General features: G+C 37.1%; 1 protein-coding gene across 1 annotated transcript in view; it reads right to left on the bottom strand.

Moving 5' to 3' along the window:
• The window catches only part of LOC121368078 (aminoacylase-1-like), a 47,630-nt gene that overhangs the window by 8,139 nt on the left and 17,302 nt on the right, over nucleotides 1-22,189 (bottom strand). Inside the window, exons 6-14 of the mRNA XM_041492615.1 lie at nucleotides 20,729-20,805; nucleotides 19,341-19,427; nucleotides 17,908-17,964; nucleotides 16,157-16,230; nucleotides 14,116-14,165; nucleotides 10,041-10,104; nucleotides 7,607-7,649; nucleotides 7,080-7,186; nucleotides 5,860-5,939 (exon numbers count right to left, since the gene is read on the bottom strand). Coding sequence (XP_041348549.1) covers nucleotides 5,860-5,939; nucleotides 7,080-7,186; nucleotides 7,607-7,649; nucleotides 10,041-10,104; nucleotides 14,116-14,165; nucleotides 16,157-16,230; nucleotides 17,908-17,964; nucleotides 19,341-19,427; nucleotides 20,729-20,805 — 639 coding nt within the window. The remainder of the gene's footprint in view (nucleotides 1-5,859; nucleotides 5,940-7,079; nucleotides 7,187-7,606; nucleotides 7,650-10,040; nucleotides 10,105-14,115; nucleotides 14,166-16,156; nucleotides 16,231-17,907; nucleotides 17,965-19,340; nucleotides 19,428-20,728; nucleotides 20,806-22,189) is intronic.

Raw genomic sequence — 22,189 nt, forward strand, 5'->3', positions numbered from 1 at the left:
CACATATATAACCACCTAATGATTGATACAATGAAACACATATATAACCAGGTAATGATTCATACAACAAAACGCATATATAACCAGGTGATGATTGATACAATGAAACACATATATAACCAGGTAATGATTGATACAGTGAAACGCATATATAACCAGGTAATGATTGATACAACGAAACGCATATATAACCAGGTAATGATTGATACAACGAAACCCATATATAACCAGGTAATGATTGGTACAGTGAAACACATATATAACCAGGTAATGATTGATACAGTGAAACACATATATAACCAGGTAATGATTGGTACAACGAAACGCATATAATTATAACCAGTAATGATTGATACAATGAAACACATATATAACCAGGAAATGATTGATACAGTGAAACACATATATAACCAGGTAATGATTGATACAATGAAACACATATATAACCAGGTAATGATTGATACAGTGAAACGCATATATAACCAGGTAATGATTGATACAGTGATATATAACCAGGTAATGATTGATACAACGAAACACATATATAACCACCTAATGATTGATACAGTGAAATGCACATATAACCACCTAATGATTGATATACTACTCAAAAGAATTTAAGGGTCAAAAATTTATAACCAAATAAGTTTCAGAGTGTATTAGATTGATGATGTAAACTACACCAATTTTTTTATTTATTGTTCCATATTTACAAAAACCCACAAATAAACGTCACTGTATACAAGAAAGTCACATGACATGCTGTCAAAGTTGAAGGTTGTCAAACATGGATTTTACACATTAGAACATTCGTTTAATAGTGTGTGAATCCACCCCTGGCGCGAATACACTCGACACATCGTTGCCTCATGCTGTTGATCAGACGTCTGAAGAACTCTTGGGGAATGGCCTGCCACTCTGCCATAAGAAGTTGACCCAGGTCATGAAGGTTGGCCGGAGGGGCATGGTTATCCCGAACTCTCCTGCCTAATTCGTCCCAGGCGTGCTCTATTGGGGCCAAGTCAGGCGAATATGCTGGCCAATCCATCCTGGTGATACCTTGTTGTCTGAGAAAGTCCGTTACCACCCTGGCGCGGTGGGGTCTGGCATTGTCATCCTGCAGAACTGCCCCGCCGCCAATCTGCTGAAGGCCTGGGAGAACCAACGGCCGGATAATCTCATTCAGATAGCGGATTCCATTCAGATTGCCATCCACCACATAGAGGGGGGTCCTGTGGTGGATAGAGATGCCGCCCCACACCATGACGCTGCCACCACCGAACCGGTGATGTTGTCTAACGTTAACGTCAGCGAAGCGCTCCCCAGGACGTCTGTAGACACGAACCCGACCGTCGTTGAACTGGAGACTAAACCTGGACTCATCAGTGAACATCACTCGACCCCACTGAACACGTTGCCACCGCAGATGAAGCGTGCACCAGTGATGTCTGGCCGTTCTGTGACGTGGTAGGAGTGGTGGTCGAACAGCTTGGCAACGGCAGCGTAGATTATTGGCTCTCAGACAATTGCGTATGGTTTGATCAGACACTCGAGTTCCAGTCGCAGTCCGCAGATTGTCACGTAATCGGCGTGCAGTGGTTGTGCGTTGACGTAGAGCCATATTGGTGATGTAGCGGTCCTCTCTATTTGTAGTGCTTCGGGGTCTTCCCGAACGTGGACGATTTCGAACAGAATTCGTTGCTTGGTACCGTTGCCACAGTCGGCCAACGACACTCTGACTGACACCAAGTCTCAGAGCAACATTTGTTTGCGTATTGCCATCCTGAAGCCAAGCAATAGCCCTTCCTCGATCTTCGATAGTCAGTTGAAGTCGTACCATTGTCGAATTTGGAGTGTGCACCGTACACGAACGCAAACTCCAATTATATGGAAATTCAGCATTGAGAACATGGAATACACGTGCAAAGCGTGCAAATGAAGCCCTTTGTGAAAAAGCAAGTTATGGGCACTTAGCAGACCTTTCGCTTTCGCCCTAATTTACGTGCAAATGTAAGCATGTTTTCGCCATTAGAACTAGTCGACAGTGTCAATGATAGTGGATTTTCATTTCATTTATGGGTTGCTTAGACCCACTTTCGTCAAAATGAAACAATACCATGCGTGACATTATGGTCTAGCTAATATAATTGACATTCAGAAAATAATGTCGAAAATATTGTCTGACCCTTAAATTCTTTTGAGTAGTATACAATGAAACACATATATAACCAGGTAATGATTGATACAACGAAACGCATATATAACCACCTAATGATTGATACAGTGAAACGCATATATAACCACCTAATGATTGATACAATGAAACACATATATAACCAGGTAATGATTGGTACAACGAAACGCATATATAACCAGGTAATGATTGGTACAACGAAACGCATATATAACCACCTAATGATTGGTACAATGAAACACATATATAACCACCTAATGATTGGTACAACGAAACGCATATATAACCAGGTAATGGTTGGTACAACGAAACGCATATATAACCAGGTAATGATTGGTACAACGAAACACATATATAACCACCTAATGATTGGTACAACGAAACACACATATAACCAGGTAATGATTGGTACAACGAAACGCATATATAATCAGGTAATGATTGGTACAGTGAAACGCATATACATGTATAACCAGGTAATGATTGGTACAGTGAAACACACATATAACCAGGTAATGATTGATACAGTGAAACACACATATAAAACACACATATAACCAGGTAATGATTGATACAGTGAAACACACATATAACCAGGTAATGATTGGTACAGTGAAATGCATATATAACCAGGTAATGATTGGTACAGTGAAACGCATATATAACCAGGTAATGATTGGTACAGTGAGACACAGATATAACCAGGTAATGATTGGTACAGTGAAACACATATATAACCAGGTAATGATTGGTACAACGAAACACATATATAACCAGGTAATGATTGGTACAGTGAAACACATATATAACCAGGTAATGATTGGTACAGTGAAACACATATATAACCAGGTAATGATTGGTACAGTGAAACACATATATAACCAGGTAATGATTGGTACAACAAAACACATATATAACCAGGTAATGATTGATACAGTGAAACACATATATAACCAGGTAATGATTGATACAACGAAACACATATATAACCACCTAATGATTGATACAACAAAACACATATATAACCAGGTAATGATTGGTACAGTGAAACACATATATAACCAGGTAATGATTGGTACAGTGAAACACATATATAACCAGGTAATGATTGATACAGTGAAACACATATGAAAATTAATATCATAATATAAAAATCAAAATCTATTCAAGAATTAATCATTTGTTTTACCAATTATCCAATAGTATGTAAATCAAGGAGCTGTATTCTATTCCACAATTATTTTCTCATAGAGATGACATTTGTGGAAAAATTCGTATTGGGTGTTGGTGAATTTTGAGGGGCAGAAGTAGCCCAGTTGTAAAGTGCTCGCTTGTGGGGAGGAGTGGGGAGGCATGGGTCAAGGGACAGGCCCGTAGCCAGGATTTTGAGAGAAGGGGTCGTTTAGGCTTATGGTGAGGCATGAAGTGCACCACACAAGGGCACAAAGCGTTGAGGAATATTTAAAAAAAACAGTCATCAGTAAGGAGGGATCAACCGACCCCCCCCCCCCCATTGGCTATGGGCCTGAGGGATCAATTGCCTTTCAATGAACTCTGGTTTTCCGTCCCAACAAGTATCAGTATATTACACATTAGGACATTAAAGGCTTTGGCATATACTGTCCTGCCAAAGGGTAAGTGCATATAATATTCATTTCAATTTATTTCTATGCTTATATCCAATTAAGGTTCAAACACTCTGTCCTGGGCACACACACCTCAGCTATCTGGGCTGTCTGTCCAGGACAGTGGGTTAATTGTTAGTGGTTAGTGAGAGAAAAAGAGGGTGTAGTGGTCTTACATCTACCCACTGAGTCATTAAAACTCGCTCTGGATGGGAGCCGGTACCGGACTGCAAACCCAGTACCTACCTGCATATAATAGATCCCTTGTTGCTTTTTATGGTACTTAATTACCTGGTAGTGTATTTGGCAACAGTGGGTTTCAATCAACCCATGCAACTCCCTAATTCCTTCCCTTGCATCCATTCTCATTCATTCTCTCTCTCTCTCTCTCTCTCTCTCTCTCTCTCTCTCTCTCTCTCTCTCTCTCTCTCTCTCTCTCTCATATGAAAAATATCAACTGAGTCTATGCTAATCGGTATTGATTAACTAGACAAGGTTAATATTTTACATATTACATATTTATCCTATAACACTTCTAAAATAACATAATGAGTAAATCTTTGTTCTAGAGTCACCTTCATCAGTAATATATTATCACGATAAGCACAAACTTTAATGCAGTTTGATATCACACACTTTTACTAAATCTTTTCAAAATGTTCAGGTCTTGTAGTCTTGTAAACAAATGACTCATTGACAGCAATAGTTAACGGTATACTAAATGATTTAATATACTATAATATCAAATGGATTTATGACATGGATATCGTGGGTACCTTATAGAATAAATATTACTTTCTTTCTCTTGGATATAGCTCAGTGGTTAGAGTATTTAATCCAGGCAACACAACTTGCAGAATGCCTTATCCATAGGAGTTGATTACCGTAAAAGGAATGAAAAATACTGTAATGTTTGTTTAACATTTGGCCAAAACAACTAACAGTATTTCTGAGTATATGATGGAAAGGAAAAGAATATTCAACACCTTAACACAGTTTAATCTATGACTACATGTATATGGGAAGGAAGTAAGGAAATGTTTTATTTAACGACACACTCAACACATTTTATTTATGGTTATATGGCGTCAGACATATGGTTAAGGACCACACAAATATTGAGAGAGGAAACCCGCTGTTGCCACTTCATGGGCTACTCTTTTTCAATTAGCAGCAAGGGATCTTTTATATGCACCATCCCACAGACAGGATAGTACATACCACAGCCTTTGTTACACCAGTTGTGGAGCACTGGCTGGAGCGAAAAATAGTTCAATGGGTCCACGGATGGGGATCGATCCTAGACCTGCTACTGCCACATATAGGCTGCTCTTACTGATAAAGCTACAAGAGATCTTTTATATGCACTTTCCCACTGACAAGACACAGGCGTTGGAAGGTGCCAAAAGGTGGGAGGGGGGCACGCACACACACATACACACACACACACACACACACACATGTATATATAAATACATGTATAAATATATAAAAACCATCGCTGTTGCTACAAAGTGGGGTCGCATGCCCCCTTTGCTCCTCCACCCCATCTCCCACTTCCTACGCCAGTGCAAGACAGTACATACCACTGTTTGGGACAGTATCATGGGGCACTGGTTGGAATGGGAAATTCCCCAGTCTGTTAATTAAGGGCTCCATTGTACATCAGGGAAGGGTTCTACCACTGAGCTGGATCCCACCTCCACAATATGAAGGAAAAAAGTTTCTTTTATTTAACGACGCCACTAGAGCACATTGATTTTTTGTATCTTATCATCGGCTATTGGACGTCAAACATATGGTTATTCTGACACTGTTTTTTAGAGGAAACCTGCTGTCGCCACATAGGCTACTCTTTTTATGACAGGCAGCAAGGGATCTTTTATTTGCACTTCCCATAGGCAGGATAGCACAAACCATGGCCTTTGTTGAACCAGTTATGAATCACTGGTTGGTGTAAGTGGTTTACACCTACCCATTGAGCCTTGCGTCAATATGAAGGATGTTTACAGAATATAGCATGAAATTAACACTACTTACAGTGCCTCCATTGTAGAACTGAAGGCCGACCACCAAGGATCATTCTTGTCTGTAGATGTAATATCTTGACCTTCGTGTTTCTACAACAATGTTCAACAACAAAAAAAGAGAATCATAATTCAAGGTGCATATATATTAAGTAGAATAAAAATTCCAAGTGCATACAATTTACTGTGTGACCAAAAGTTTAATAGTTTTGTTTAATGACACCATTAGGGCACATGTTGGTTTATTGATCATCAGCTGTTGGATGTCAAACATTTGGTAATTCTGAAATGTAGTCTTCAGGTGAATCCTGCTACATTTTCCCATTAGCAGCAAGGGATCTTTTATATGCACTTTAAAAATTCTCATAGACATGGGCGGGATGTAGCCCAGTGGTAAAGCACTCGCTTGATGTGTGGTCAGTTTGTGATCGATCCACGTCGGTTGGCACATTGGGCTATCTCACGTTTCAGTCAGTGCACCATGACTGGTATATCAAAGGCTTGTGGTATGTGCTGTCCTATCTGTGCGATGGTGCATATAAAAGATCCCTTGCTACTAATGGAAAAATGTAGGTTTCCTTTCTTAGACTATATGTCTGAATTATGAAATGTTTGAAATCCAATAGCTGATGATTAATAATCAATGTGCTCTAGTGGTGTCATTAAACAAAACAAACTTCTTTTTCTCATGGACAGGACACCACATACCATGGTCTTTGATATATCAGTTGTTGGGCACTGGTTAGAAAACAAAACAAAATTATGGGTCAATCCACCAAGGTGGTTTGATCCTATGACCCAAGCCACCTCAGGTGAGCACTCTACCGACTGAGCGAGATCCTGCCCCTGACACACTGAAAAAACAATAAGTACATCTGAACTCCTAAATATACAGTGAAACCTCTCAAAACTGGACCCTCTGTAAACCGGAATTCCTTCAAAACTGGACATTTTTCAGGGTCCCATTTTAATAATCAATAGATATCTTAACCTCTCTAAACTGGATACCTCTTAAAAGAGGACATTTTAGAGGGGTTTCACTGTATGTAATTTGAAATACAGATTACATGTACGTACATTTTGGGTAAATATTTGAGGGAGAGGTGGGTTGGGTTGGTTGGTTGGTTGGTTGGTCTTGTTTGGGTTTTTTTGTTTTTTTTTTGGGGGGGGGCTTCCTGTTGGCTTAATCATTAATACCTTTTTGAAAGCAGCATGCAAATGAACTGGACTAACCTGAACAAATTCATATGTCACTTCTTCTCCTGCCTCCTGACACCAAGTTTTAATGGTCGACTCAAACGCTTTCAAATCGGCAGTAGGAGGAATGCGAATATCAAACCCTGATTCGTAAAATACACAGATGTCATAAACATTGTTGTCACTTGAAAATCCATTCATCCATTTTGAAATTGTGATCCACTGACTTAGCAAGTGGATTACCATTTAAAGTGTCAATCTTGCATTGAGGATATGTTAAACAAAGGATTTCTATTACTGAATGGGCTAAAAAGATCTTTATTACTATAACAAAATTAAATGGATATGCAATAACAAAACAAAAAAAATCCAAAAATCCAAAACAACCATTCATTTCATGCACAAACATTTGCAGTAAACTTTCCTATGTTTGGTCTCAGAAAAAGTCATTATTTGAAAATGAAAATCCTGATTAATAAAACATGTCACTTCACTTCATGACTATAATACTCTATGAAAAATAGGGGTTTTTTAAAATCTGATTTTATAGCAAAGTAACTTACCGACTGAAAGTTTATCAGGAACAACATTATACTGGATGCCACCCTGTTGAATAAATTAATGACTGGTATTTATATAAAACACACAGCAATGATTACATTGAAAACCTGAACACTGAAGAACAGTCTGATATCATACAGGGTATGAAACAGGGTATAATACAGGGTATGAAACAGGGTATAATACAGGGTATGAAACAGGGTATAATACAGGATATGAAACAGGGTATAATACAGGGTATGAAACAGGGTATAATACAGGGTATGAAACAGGGTATGATACAGGGTATGAAACAGGGTATAATACAGGGTATAATACAGGGTATAATACAGGGTATGATTAAGTAAGACATGATACAGTATAAAGCAGTGTGTCTGTGTAAACAATCATATGTTTCAGGGATAAAATAACCCAGCTGCAATACTTTGTCCCGATTATTTCATCAATTTGGACATTCGGGTTAGCAGTAGTTTTAGTGTTTGTTTTAGACATAATATATAGAACACACTTTCTGCAGTCCCTTATATTCTTGAGTGTATAATGCACTGTGGAACATACTTCCAGATGGACTCAATATACTACTGACATTCCGAAAACCTCAGCAATGGCGTAGGAAGGTGCCAAAAAGTGGGAGGGGGGAGGGGCACACTTTTATATTTACACACTTTTACACTATTATAAAGCAAATATAAAGCAAAATATCTGAAAAGTGGGGGGCATATGCCCCCCTACCCCCCACCCCCTTCCTACGCCAGTGCTCAGCATATTATAACTACAGCTATTTTGTTATTTTGTGTCTAACATAAGTCAGTTTGATACTTGGTCAACAGAGAGATTGGGTAGGGACATTCTAAATTTCATTTAAAAAATATATATTTCAGTATCAGTAAAACTTTGACATCTTGTGTTTCCTTTACATAGAATAAAATCTTACCATACCCAACACCAACAAATCAACATTCCGAATTGAATAATACAAGTCAAAACCAAACAAACCCTCCAATATTTAATTAGACACTATGTGTAAAATTAATTTTTCAAAATATTTTTTAATCCAAAACAATAATTAGATTGTATGACTGCTAAGAAGAAAAATAGTTGTTGAAAATAGCAAAACTAGTGTCACAAAAAACTTTTATTAGTTTATGGCTAATATTTTATTGTTTCATAATAAACAAGAATTTCCCAGAATGAAATGTCTCGCCTGCCATAAATGGCTTTAGTGCACTGTGATGATTAACATCCATAGGTGCAACTATAAACCAAGTTTCACTGACCTAGGGCTTATAGTTTGTGAGAAACTAATCTAAACACGAAATCTCAATGCAAAACTTTAACACAAAAGTTGATACTGTTGAGGGGCGAGACGTAGCCCAGTGGTAAAGCGCTCGCTTTATGTGCGGTCGATTTGGGATCGATCCCCATCAGTGGGCCCATTGGGATATTTCTTGCTCCAGCCAGTGCACCACGACTGGTACATCAAAGGCCGTGGTATGTACTATCCTGTCTATGGGATGGTGCATATAAAAGATCCCTTGCTGCTAATCGAAAAGAGTAGCCCATGAAGTGGCGACAGTGGGTTTCCTCTCTCAATATCTGTGTGGTCCTTAACCATATGTCTGACGCCATATAACCATAAATAAAATGTGTTGAGCACGTTGCTGTTGGAAAAGTAATTCTTATATCATGTCTTTTTACTTTGCAAAAGCGAGACAAAACTGGTAAACAAGAAAACACATTTTTGAAAGGAATTTTGTCTGCAACCCCAATGCATGGCAATGTGCCAGAAAGAACAACATACACCACTAAAATTGGGCTTTGCCACAAAATATTTTAAAAAACAATAATCCATTTAAAATATGTTGAACATTTTTTACCTTTGGTCCTACTCCCTGAGAAGTTGTATCTATAGTCCTTCCAACAGGGAACGCCTTTTTTCATACTATGGAATTGTCTATATGTTATTTATTTCTGACCCGACTGTTTTCTAAATTTCTCACAATTTGTAGGGTTTTTTTCAAAAAACATTTACCTTATGTCAAACCAAACTTAAATTATTTACCAAAAAACCCCCAACAACAAACATTTGGTAGGAGGATGTATGTGATGGGCTTTAGGTATAGGTACTATAGTGTTGTCATGTCATATTTCACAGAGGTGTGAATGAGTTTCTTCTTCTTCTTCATTCAAATTTGTAAAAATTGTCTCATATAGATATTCTGATTTGAGTGATTAATTGGGCAGTTGTTTGCAGGTCTTCCCTGAATCCTCAGAGCTTTCTGTTCCATGTGGCCAGAAGTGGCTTCTCTCCGAGTTGTGTAGTGGACATTGTTGTAGGATATGTTCTGGTGTTTGCAGGCCTGTACCACACTGACAGTCGCTTGTGTGACATATATTAAGCTTGTGTGAATGAGTTTAACTTGACAGTCTACCCACCTCCAGCATGGTTAGGTTCACTGTCGTAACATCGCCAAGAGTCAGCTTCTCATCAGAGTTTAGTCTACAAAAAGTAAAATCAACCGGTAAGAAAACACTTTTTGCTTGTGAATCCATATACAGACAGGGCAGGATGTAGCCCAGTGGTAAAGCATTCGCTTGATACATGGTCGGTCTAGGATCGATCCCCGTCGGTGGACCCATTGGGCTATTTCTCGTTCCAGCCAGTGCTCCACAACTAGTGTAACAAAGGTTGTGGTATGTACTATCCTGTCTGTGGGATGGTGCATATAAAAGATCCCTTGCTGCTAATCAAAAAGAGTAGCCCATGAAGTGGTGACAGCGGGTTTCCTCCCTCAATATCTGTGTGGTCCTTAACCATATGTCCGATGCCATATAACCGTAAATAAAATGTGTTGAGTGCATCATTAAATAAAACATTTCCATATACAGACAGACAGATATCTTTATTTACGTCTCACCTCATGTACAACATAATTACATGTACACAACTGAGCACCAGATGCACAGTTTGTCTGAGGAGAGAGAGTGCAACTTTACAGTTTTAAATTTTTGCAGCTGGAGATACTATTGAGTAGAAATAAGCATATTTAATTTGTAGAAACTATAAGCAGCTGGAACATAATTATTATCCACTTCAAAACTTTTCTTGATAAATAATTTTCAGATTTCCATCCCATGGTAATTGCTAGTCTAAAGTTAAAATTACAGTTTGTTTTGCTTAACGACATCACTAGAGCACATTAATTTACTAATCATCGGCTATTGGATGTCAAACATTTGGTTATTCTGACAGTCTTAGAGAGGAAACCCGCTACATTTTTCCATTAGTAGCAAGGGATCTTTTATATGCACCATCCTACAGACAGGATAGCACCTACCATGGCCTTTGATATACCAGTCATGGTACACTGGCTGAAACGAGAAATAGCCTGATGGGCCCACTGATGGGGATTGATCCCAAACCGATTGCGCATCAAATGAGCGCTTTACCACTGGGTTACATCCCACCCTATATTTTGTATCAAGACTTGGTCCTCAACATTCGTAATCAGCAGTGTCACCATAAGAAGACATTGCAAAATGGATCTCAAACAGCATTTAATTTTTAGAGAGGTCTTGATTGTGTAGTATTAGAGGGATGACTATGAATGAGCTATGACCTTTTTTATTTTCTCTATACTTGTCATGTTTCACCCACATGGCCATCAGGCTTGCTACATGTACATGTACAAAAAACCCACAGGAAGGTGATCCTACAAAGAAAGGCCCAATTCTCTAAACCAGAATTATCTGACACATCAAGACCGGTAATGGTAAAGTAATTTTGTTTAGGGTTTCTTCATTTATTTGATGTAAATACTGTATGTATCTACATTGTAGTTTGTTTAATGGCATATTTTGCCTTTGGAGTTGTAGCTCTTAATTGTTCCATGGAATGTGATTTGGTGACATCAAATGGACATCAGTGCATGGATTGTACATGCATTAGTCTGGGATTAGTAAGGTTACAGTGCACTAAATTCCTCTCAATTTCTTTTTCACTTCAAAAGGTGGGCTTTTCATTATTTGTGATACCTGTACTTAGTTTATCAAGTCTTCAAATAATATTGATCAATTCAGTATCTTAATTCAATTTTATAGCAAAATTAAGCAAGTCGACCTCTGCTAAACACAGCTGTGTTGATGTCGAAATTGGGTTTTTTCTCTAACTATTTGAATGGTTACAGATAGCATTAACTAATCGTAATGGCCACACAAACTGTGGTTGATCAAAACCTCTCTATTTGCAAGTGGCTAAAATTTTGGCTAAGCCATTTTCTGTCTTCTGATGTGAACAAACGGTTACATAATCTATCCAACACCTCAAACATAATAATAATACCAAATATTCAATTAGTGTACTAGCGATCTCGCGACCGGTAACAAGAAACGGTGTCATGCAGAATTCAGCGTAGGCCTTATAATGTTTGCTTATTTTAATAATCACGGTTATTAATTTTAACGGTATGCATTCAAGATGTATGACAGCAACGTTCGCTAGACTGGTTTGTGCGCCACTCATTAAACCAAATGGACACGACGAACACCAATCAAATAGTTCGCGAATGTTAGGCTCTCGGTGCGAAAACACGTCACGCTTCAGAGTCAGCTGACACTTGCGTGTCAAGAAACATCGTTGCAGACATTAAACAATATGATTACGCAAAAGTAAATCTTGATGTAAATTTGTAGAAAAGCAATAGTTGTTCGCACAATGAATACCTAACTGCAGTTTTTGTTTATTCCTTTGTCTTTGTTAATTTCGTACCCATGGTCAAGAGCACGCATGCAGATCGCGATCGCGGGAAATGAACATACAGTATTCATACAAATTGTAGTTAAATGTACACTGAATAAAATTAATTTACAATAATCACATTGTTAGATAATTTTAGATATAAGACTGTGAGGTGACATTTAATAAGTTAGCTGGATTTTAAAAAGACCGTAAATTTTAATTTTATTAATTCTTTTTATTTTTTTTATTTTTTTAATAAATGGAGTATACTGTGAAGTCAGCATTCTTAGCCGAGATATTTTGCAAGCAGAAATCACAATAAGCATTTAACACGACGCTGAAAACAGCATCATCATGACACAAATTATGAAATTGTTTGAGGTGAGGGAATTGATGGGTCACTTAAAAAAAAGAAGAAAAAAAAAGAAATTAATTCAAACTAACATAAAGATTGCTATTTAAAGAAATAATGTGCTCAATAATAATTTAAAAAAAGCTCTCAAATTTTTATTTGGGAAAAAAGGAAGAAAGAAAAAACAACACCTTCCATAAGCATCCACCCACCCCATATTTCTGTACGTTTGTTAATTTAATGTCATAGGCCTTAGAAGTGGGGGTGGGTGTATGGGGTACTGACGTTACAGTAACGTCACACGCACAGCCTACATTGCAAAATCCCTTATTTCACCTCTAGGTCATCGTACAATGTGGCTGAAAGAACAGACATAATAGCTTTTCCCCTTAATTTTTATGGTCTGCAGGATAAGAGTAACTAGTTAATGATGTCAGATATCTGCTTTATCCTGAGAAGGTAAAAATGGGAAATTCCACAAGGCTCTGCCCAGTGGAATTTCTCATTAGGCCTGAACTAGTTATTCTCCATTTACTTTGCTATTATGTACACAAAAGATCTGTCACAAGTTGATATAAATTTTGAGAGCTTTAGACAATTCACAATAATTTGTTGGTAGAGAAGAAATTTGTTTTGTTTAACAACACCACTAGAGTACATTGATTAATTAATTAATCACTGGCCATTGGATGTCAAACATTTGGTAATCCTGACACATGGTCATCAGAGGAAGCCCACTACATTGTTCCATTAGTAGCAAGGGATCTTTTATATGCACTTTCCCACAAACAGGAAAGCACATACCACAGTATTTGACCAGTTGTGGTGCACTGGTTTGAATGAGAAAACACCTAATCATTTGAATGGATCCACCGAGGTGGTTCAATCCTGCGATGCAAGCACCTCAGGCGAGCACTCGACCGACTGAGATAAATAATTCACCGTTGTTGGTAGAGAAGTTCATTAAAAGTGTTGGAAAAGAAGTTACACAAGTTTATTAAAAGTGTAGTATCTGTTGTATTTCGCACCAGCATCAGTGGTGTAGTGACTAATTAAGCCATCAGACTTAAGGCTGACATGCAGGCACTGGGTTCCCATCCCGGTACCAGCTCCCATGCATGGAGAGCGAGTTTAACGAATCAATGGGTAGGTGTAAGGTCACTACACTTGACTCCACTCACACTAACAACTCACTGTCCTTGACAGACAGCCCAGACAGCTGAGATGTGTGCCCAAGACAGTGTGCTTGAACCTTAATTCGATATAAAAGCATAAAAATAAGTATAAATGAATGAATGAATGAATGAATGAATGAAAGAATGTGTTTTGCATTAGTCAATGATGGACATGTGAATTTGTTGCTTTAATTAAACCATTCATGAGTTTATCACAAAGTTAATTATCCCAGAAACACATTTTACCTGTTTTCTTCTTTTGTTCTGAAATCAAGAAAACTGTTGATGACATTTCGCTGAAATGACAAAAGTATTTCCTTTCTGTATAACGCTTTTTCACAGTTTCTGGGTAACACACTTTAAAAAGTACATTTATTTATTTATTTTACCCTATCTAAATTGTACACAAGCATGATCATTTCATATACAATAAATAAAAATTATACACCTTAGCATTAATAGAATGTGCATTAAGAAATTCAAAATTCACCAAAAAGCTCCATATTAATTTAATTTAGCGACACCTCTGATTAATTAATCACTGGCTACCAGACCTGTCAACCCTCCTGGATTCTGCGGGAGTCTCCCGGTATTTGATAAAATCTCCTTTCTTCTGTGCGGGAGACAGTTTCTCCTGTTAAATGACATTTTTGTAAGCATAAAAAAAAATCGATCCTCTTTTGTTAAAATAACAGAAGGGAAGTAACTCTGCCTTTTTTTTTCTCATTCGGAAAATGTCGACTATTTTCGGTTTCCGAGAATGTAACAGGCCGAATTGTCCCGACTGTTTAACCTTTGCCGAAGTGAGAATTGTGGGATAGCCTATTTATATTGTTAAAAAAGCACATGGAGTTTATAAAATGACGTGTTATTATAATGTTTGTTGTCATCGTAATGGCTACGAAGCGTGTTGCCGCTAATTCAACAGGCTGTGTATTGACATTCAGTGTTGCCATATATAAAAAAAAAAAAAACTATCCAATTTAGTTCTAATAACACCTCTGAATTGTAAAATGTCTTCCCACTGGATTACATAATGCAACTATGACGAATCTGAACTGCCAGACTCCCGAGTTGACAGCGATACACACGATGCATGTTAAAATCACATGTCACAGCAAGACAACGAAAAGACCAATTAGCTGTATAAACATACTTGTGTCAGTTAATTTTGTATGTTTGTGCGGTAAAATGTTGGTTATAAGGGTACACTTCAAGAAATTATTTTTGTACAATTAAAAAATGTTGTGTTTGACATTGACATAAAGTTACTCACGGAAATGGGTATAATTCCGGTATATTTCACACGATGTCCGTAATGAGGTTGTACTTATGATTAATGAAAATACAATGTTTATTGCATCATTATAACGATTTTAAATAAGTACCACGCCACCGTTCCTCATTATAGTAAAAACTGAATATTAATTTATAAGATTTATATAAATTTGTTTTTAGTACTTAGGTACACTAACCACAAATGATAATGTAACGCAACCTGTAAGGCTGTAAGTGTAATACCGTAAATGTACTAATTAAAAAAAAAAAATCTTGTTCATGTTCTTAACATTTTTGGATAAAATATTAAAAAAAATTTTAATATGTTTTAAATCATAATATTTAAACTTAATTTTTTTTTTTTTTTTAAATGCCAAGATCTAAGGTTAAGAAGTATATATGACATTATAAAGTATTCATATAACTTATTGTAATAATGTTTTTTTTTAAATCTTGCGATTTTGGGTTAAATTGTGTGAATTTAAAAAATCTTTTGCTTTTTGACAAAATCTCCTGCTTTTTCAACACACACCTCCTGCTTTCTCTTGACTAAAGGTTGACAGGTCTGCTGGCTACTGGATGTCAAACATTTGGTAATTCTTACAGGTAGTCTTCAGAGGAAACCCGCTATATTAAACACAAAAGTTGGTACTATCGTCATCACTGAAGTAAAAGTATCACCCATAGCCCGCGCTCTTCCATGTGAGATGAAATAAAACCATGAAACTTTTGTCTTTCTCCAGCCCCTGCCCACTACCGACCCTGGTTGGGCTGCTGGTGCTCTCTTGCACTTTGCCAAGCACGCGCGGTCACTTGATCTTCCCACCCCAAACCCTGTCCTGGACAGAGGAGCTGCCATGGGTTGACACCTGCGTATATGACAGGTGTGTGCTACAACAGCTTGTTCTGAATGTGCATGTTAAACCCTATGACCTGACCTGACCTGACCTAACCTGTCTTTCTCCAACAAATATCTGTTGACTAAGTCGGTGTGTTCTATTGTTCTTACCAATTTCATCCCTGCTGTGTTTTTCAGTATCTGTGACCCATGACCTGGCTGGCCAGAACATGTGACTCTCACCCCTGAAATATATTCAACTCAAATATGACTCTCACCTCTGAAATGTATTCAACTCAAATATGACTCTAACCCCTGAAATGTATTCAACTCAAATATGACTCTAACCCCTGAAATGTATTCAACTCAAATATGACTCTAAACCCTGAAATGTATTCAACTCAAATATGATTCTAACCCCTGAAATGTATTCAACTCAAATATGACTCTAACCCCTGAAATGTATTCAACTTAAATATTACTGTAACCCCTGAAATGTATTCAACTCAAATATGACTCTAACCCCTGAAATGTATTCAACTCAAATATGACTCTAACCCCTGATATGTATTCAACTCAAATATGACTCCAACCCCTGAAACATATTCAACTCAAATATGACTCTAACCCTGAATATGTATTCAACTCAAATATGACTCTAACCCCTGAAATGTATTGATCTCAAATATGACTTTAACCCGAAATGTATTCAACTCAAATATTAATATATTTAAAGTTATAGGGCTAAATTTACAAGGCCTGTTGTTTTCAAACACAGCTGTTTAAGCATCGTGAAAATATATAGTAACTGTTACACTTGTGTAGGACAAAAACAAGCTCTGTAAATCAGTCCATAGTTTATTTTACTTAACTACTCCATTACATGTATATAGAGGACACTGATTTATTAATCATCGGCTACTGTATGTCAAACATTTAATAATAATACTGAAATACAGTCTTAGAGGAAACCTGCTACATTTTTTCATCAGCAGCAAGGGATCTTTTATATGTACTCTCCCACAGACAAGACAGCACATACCATGGCCTTTGATATACCAGGCACAGACTCCGATTGCGGAAAGAAAAGCAATCAGAGAGATTTAATCTTACGACTAAAACACCTCAGGAGAGTGCACTTCTCATTGAGGTGGGGCGGGATGTAGCTCAGTCAGTTGAGTGCTCGCTTGTGGTGCTTGCATCACAGGATCGAACCACCTTGGTGGATCCATTCAGCTGACTGGTTTTTTTTTTTTTTTCATTTCAACCAGTGCACCACAACTGGTCAAAGGTTGTGGTATGTGCTTTTCTGTCTGTGGGAAAGTGCATATAAAAGAACCCTTGCTGCATAAGGAAAAAAGTAGCGGGTTTCCTCTCTGATGACTACAAGTCTGAATTGCCAAATGTTTTGACATCCAATAGCCGATGATTAATAAATCAATGTACTCTAGTGGTGTCATTAAACAAAACAAACTTTAACTCTAAACTTTTTCTGATTGACATAGATGTCGTCAACAATTTTATGACATTCGATCAGCAGAAAAGAGCTGTACAATCAGGACATAGTTTTAATAACTCTCTACTTACTGCTTGCAATGTCTTCCTAAATAAGCCACTGCCCATAGGGTTTGTTACCTGGTGGAAACCACTCATTTCAACCCTAACTGAAATCAGTGTCTCGAACTTCACCACCATATTAAAAAGTGAAATCATCAAAACCCACCCAAAATATCTGAAATACTTTTACGAATGACAAGGGCTAGTGAAGTCCTTCTTTGTAGCAACACACAAAGAGATCAAGTTACTTTCTAGATACAACAACTTTCTAAGAGAGAACATAATAAACCAGGACATTATAATACTTAGCCATGAATCCGTGATTTTACATTGGAAATATTCACTCTATGCTGTGTTATACTTACACCAAACTTGTCTCTCAGCATAGAAAATTCGGAATTCATCACCTGGGTTGGCAATTCCTTTAAAAAATAATTGAAATAATTATAAAATCATCATTAAAAGGACTCAAAGTAAAAAAAAAAAAAGTTAAAAAGTTAAAGTTTGTTTTGTTTAATGACACCACTAGAACACATTAATTTAGATGTCAAACATATTGTAGTTTTGATTCAATTTGACTATTTACATTTCCGCCCATTGGGCTATTTGTCGTTCCAGCCAGTGCCAGTGGTGTATCAAAGGCCATGGTAGGTGCTATCCTGTCTGTGGGATGGCACTTATAAAATGTCCCTTGCTACTACTGGAAAAATTCAGCAGGTTTACCAAATATTTGACATCCAATAGCTGTTGATTAATAAATCAATGTGCTCTAGTGGTGTTGTTAAACAAAACAAACTTTTAACTATTTACATTTCCAAACGGACTGAACTCATATAAGCCAAATTAAAACTACCATATTAATTTATCCCTATCAACTGGAGCACCAAATTAATAAAAAAAAAAAATAATAATAAAAAAACAAAAAAAAAACACCTAAAGATTGAGGTATAACTTATGTCTAACATGGTCTGTATCAAGTTAGATGTGCGTCCTGCCATGGAAATGCTGTGTTTATGATAGACATATGAGTAGAATGAAACAAGATGAATAGACTGACGGGAATAATAAGGAGATAAACACACTGGGCTGAATTTACAAAGCCTGTTTATGTCTTACACACATGTAACTACATTCATTTACAATGGGGGAGGGAAAGGAAGGACGGAAATGTTTTATTTAACGACGCACTCAACACATTTTATTTACGGTTATATGGCGTCAGACATATGATTAAGGACCACACAGATAATGTGAGAGGAAACCTGCTGTCCCCATTTCATGGGCTACTCCTTTTTATTAGGGGAGAGACGTAGCCCAGTGTAAAGTGTTCACTTGATGTGCGGTCGGTCTAGGATCAATCCCCATCGGTAGACCCATTGGGCTATTTCTCGTTTAAGCCAACTGGTGTAACAAAGGCCATGATATGTACTATCCTGTTTGTGAGATGGTGCATACGAAAGATCCCTTGCTGCTAATCGAAAAGAGTAGCCCATGAAGTGGCGACAGCGCACTTCCTCTCTCCTTATATGTGTGGTCCTTAACCATATGTCCGACTCCATATAACCATAAATAAAATGTGCATCATTAAATAATACATTTCCTTCCTTCCTTCATTTACAATGCTTAAACACCTGCATTTAAAAAACAGAAACAGGAATAAATTCATCTCACTCTTTTTTTCATGTGTTGAGGTAGGTTACCATGGATTTAAAGCTGAATGTGTTAGCTTGAGGTTTCAACTGTAATTAACATTCATTGGTGTGGACTGGGGAGTACCAAATTAAGTTGCATGACGAACCCTCATCAAGTGCAAAACCAACATTCATCTGGGAAAACTCTTTTCGTTTTAGAAACTCGATCCATGGACCAGAACCAATCTCTTCATCTGCAACGATAAAATGTTCTTCATACATATTCATTCTAATGTTTCACAAATGTTAGCAAAAACGTTTAAAACTAAAGTATCATGTACTTTGTTATTATTTGCAAAGTAATATTTTGTGTTGGTGTAACCAATGAAACAATTATTAGAGCTGGTCAGCACCATATATACCGTTCGGTATTGGTATCATGTCAATACTGATTTACCGCAACGAGCAAATATAAAAATACCAGAATTTCTGTATTGAAAAATGTTATCTGCCATTTTAGTAAAGCACAATCAGCATATCTGACGAACTCAAAATAGCTGAAAAGAAGATAGCGATGAGGGCCTTGTGTAAGGAATTTAATTGTATTTAGATGAAATTAGTGGGTGAGACTCAACTCGGGTATGCATTTAAAACTAAGTATACCAAAACAACTACTCAATATCGGTATCAGTATTGTATCAATATGGAATACCGTAACGATACCGAGGGAAATCACCCCCAAAATACCAATACCGATACCAAACCTGAAATTTCAATAACGCCCAGCTCTAACAGTGATATACCTCAAACAACATAATTATTTTAATTTTATGTTTTTAATGTACAATTATAGATGGATGGATGGATGGATGGATGGATGGATGGATGGATGGACGGACGGACGGACGGGCGGGCGGACGGACGGACGGAAGGATTGTTTATTTAATCTTACAGTTACATACAGTAGACAAATTTATTTCTCATATGGAGAAAGCAAAGTGATCATAATGGTGTAATTTCACTGGACCGGCCTCGGTGGCGTCGTGGTTAGGCCATCGGTCTACAGGCTGGTAGGTAATGGGTTCAGATCCCAGTCGAGGCACGGGATTTTTCATCCAGATACCGACTCCAAACCCTGAGTGAGTGCTCCGCAAGGCTCAACGGGTAGGTGTAAACCACTTGCACCAACCAGTGATCCATAACTGGTTCAACAAAGGCCATGGTTTGTGCTATCCTGCCCGTGGGAAGCGAAAATAAAAGATCCTTTACTGCCTGTCATAAAAGAGTAGCCTATGTGGCGACAGCGGGTTTCCTCTATAAAAAACAGTGTCAGAATGACCATATGTTTGACGTCCAACAGCCGATGATAAGATAAAAAATCAATGTGCTCTAGTGGCGTCGTTAAATAAAACAAACTTTACTTTTTAATTTCACTGGAGTTACGATCATACCAATTGTAATACCTCAAACTTACTTGACAGATATCTTATACTCTGCGTAAAACCAAAGTTCTCTTCTGTAGGTAATAATGTCACAAAAGTCGTGAAAAATCTACCTGATGAAAATGACAAATAAATATTCCGAAGACAAGATTTTCCTTCAGCCTTCAGGCGCCGGATAGCTTCAAGATATCTGGAAGTATAATGGTGATATTAAAATGTACCAAGAATTGTTAAAGAAAGAAAGAAATGTTTTATTTAATGACACACTCAACACATTTTATTTGCGGTTATATGGCGTCAGACATATGGTTAAGGACCACACAGATTTTGAGAGGAAACCCGTTGTCACCACTACATGGGCTACTCTTTCCGATTAGTAGCAAGGGATTTTTTATTTGCGCTTCCCACAGGCAGGATAGCACAAACCATGGCCTTTGTTGAACCAGTTATGGATCACTGGTCGGTGCAAGTGGTTTACACCTACCCATTGAGCCTTGCAGAGCACTCACTCAGGGTTTGGAGTCGGTATCTGGATTAAAAATCCCATGCCTCGCCTGGGATCCGAACCCATTACCTACCAGCATGTAGACTGATGACCTAACCACGATGCCACCAAGGCCGGTTAGAATTGTTAAATGTTAATTAAGTAATAACATTCTTATACAGTTGCAATGTCAAATATGAAAGTGTCATCTTTCCACATTTTTACATTTATTTGTCAAAAACAAATTCAAATTAATTGATACCACATACGATATTACTAATATTTTAAGTAAGAAAATGTAATTAACATGTGATTTTGATCTTTGAAAAATCTCTATTATTCAGAAATATGTTATATAACATAAAATGTTATATATTATGTCCCTTTAAATTAATAGTATATATATATATATATATATATATATATATATATATATATATATATATATATATATATATATATATATATATATATATATACTGCATGATATCCAAAAGAAACTTTACAAGGCTTGAAATTATATTAAAGAAAACCAACAAACAGTATCGTGGGATATGAAAGTATCATGAAGTTCAACATCTAAACATCACAATGCGATATATGCAAAGTGTTTGTAAGGTTGTTTCTCAAAATGGTTATTTTTTATTAGCAACAATATTTATCAAATTATTCAAATTTTATTAATGTAAAGTTTCTTTTGGAGGTCAGTATATTATGACCATGCACGCACTGCTTCAGTCTCACCCCATGTTAACACTGATACCAATCTGTACAGCAGTTCTTAACCAGTCTTTATCGTTTGACACAAGCAATTGCCCTCGTTCATGTGAGCTCTTGCAAAACAGTTTCCACATGGGCAAATATCTGCTTGCTTCATCAAATGCAGATATTGCAAATTTATTTTATTCAAAATGACTGTGAATTTGACACTAAGAGCTACTGCTCTCCTAATTAATTTCAGAACAGTTTATTGCTTACCATCGATTTTCAAACCATAAGAACTGTCTTAAAGGAGAGGACAATTAAGGCATTTGGCCTGGTATGCATATTCAACGATATATACTGAACAAAATAAGAAACTTCCGCTAAC

Source organism: Gigantopelta aegis, chromosome 3, assembly GCF_016097555.1.
Source record: "Gigantopelta aegis isolate Gae_Host chromosome 3, Gae_host_genome, whole genome shotgun sequence".
NCBI lineage: Eukaryota > Metazoa > Mollusca > Gastropoda > Neomphalida > Peltospiridae > Gigantopelta > Gigantopelta aegis.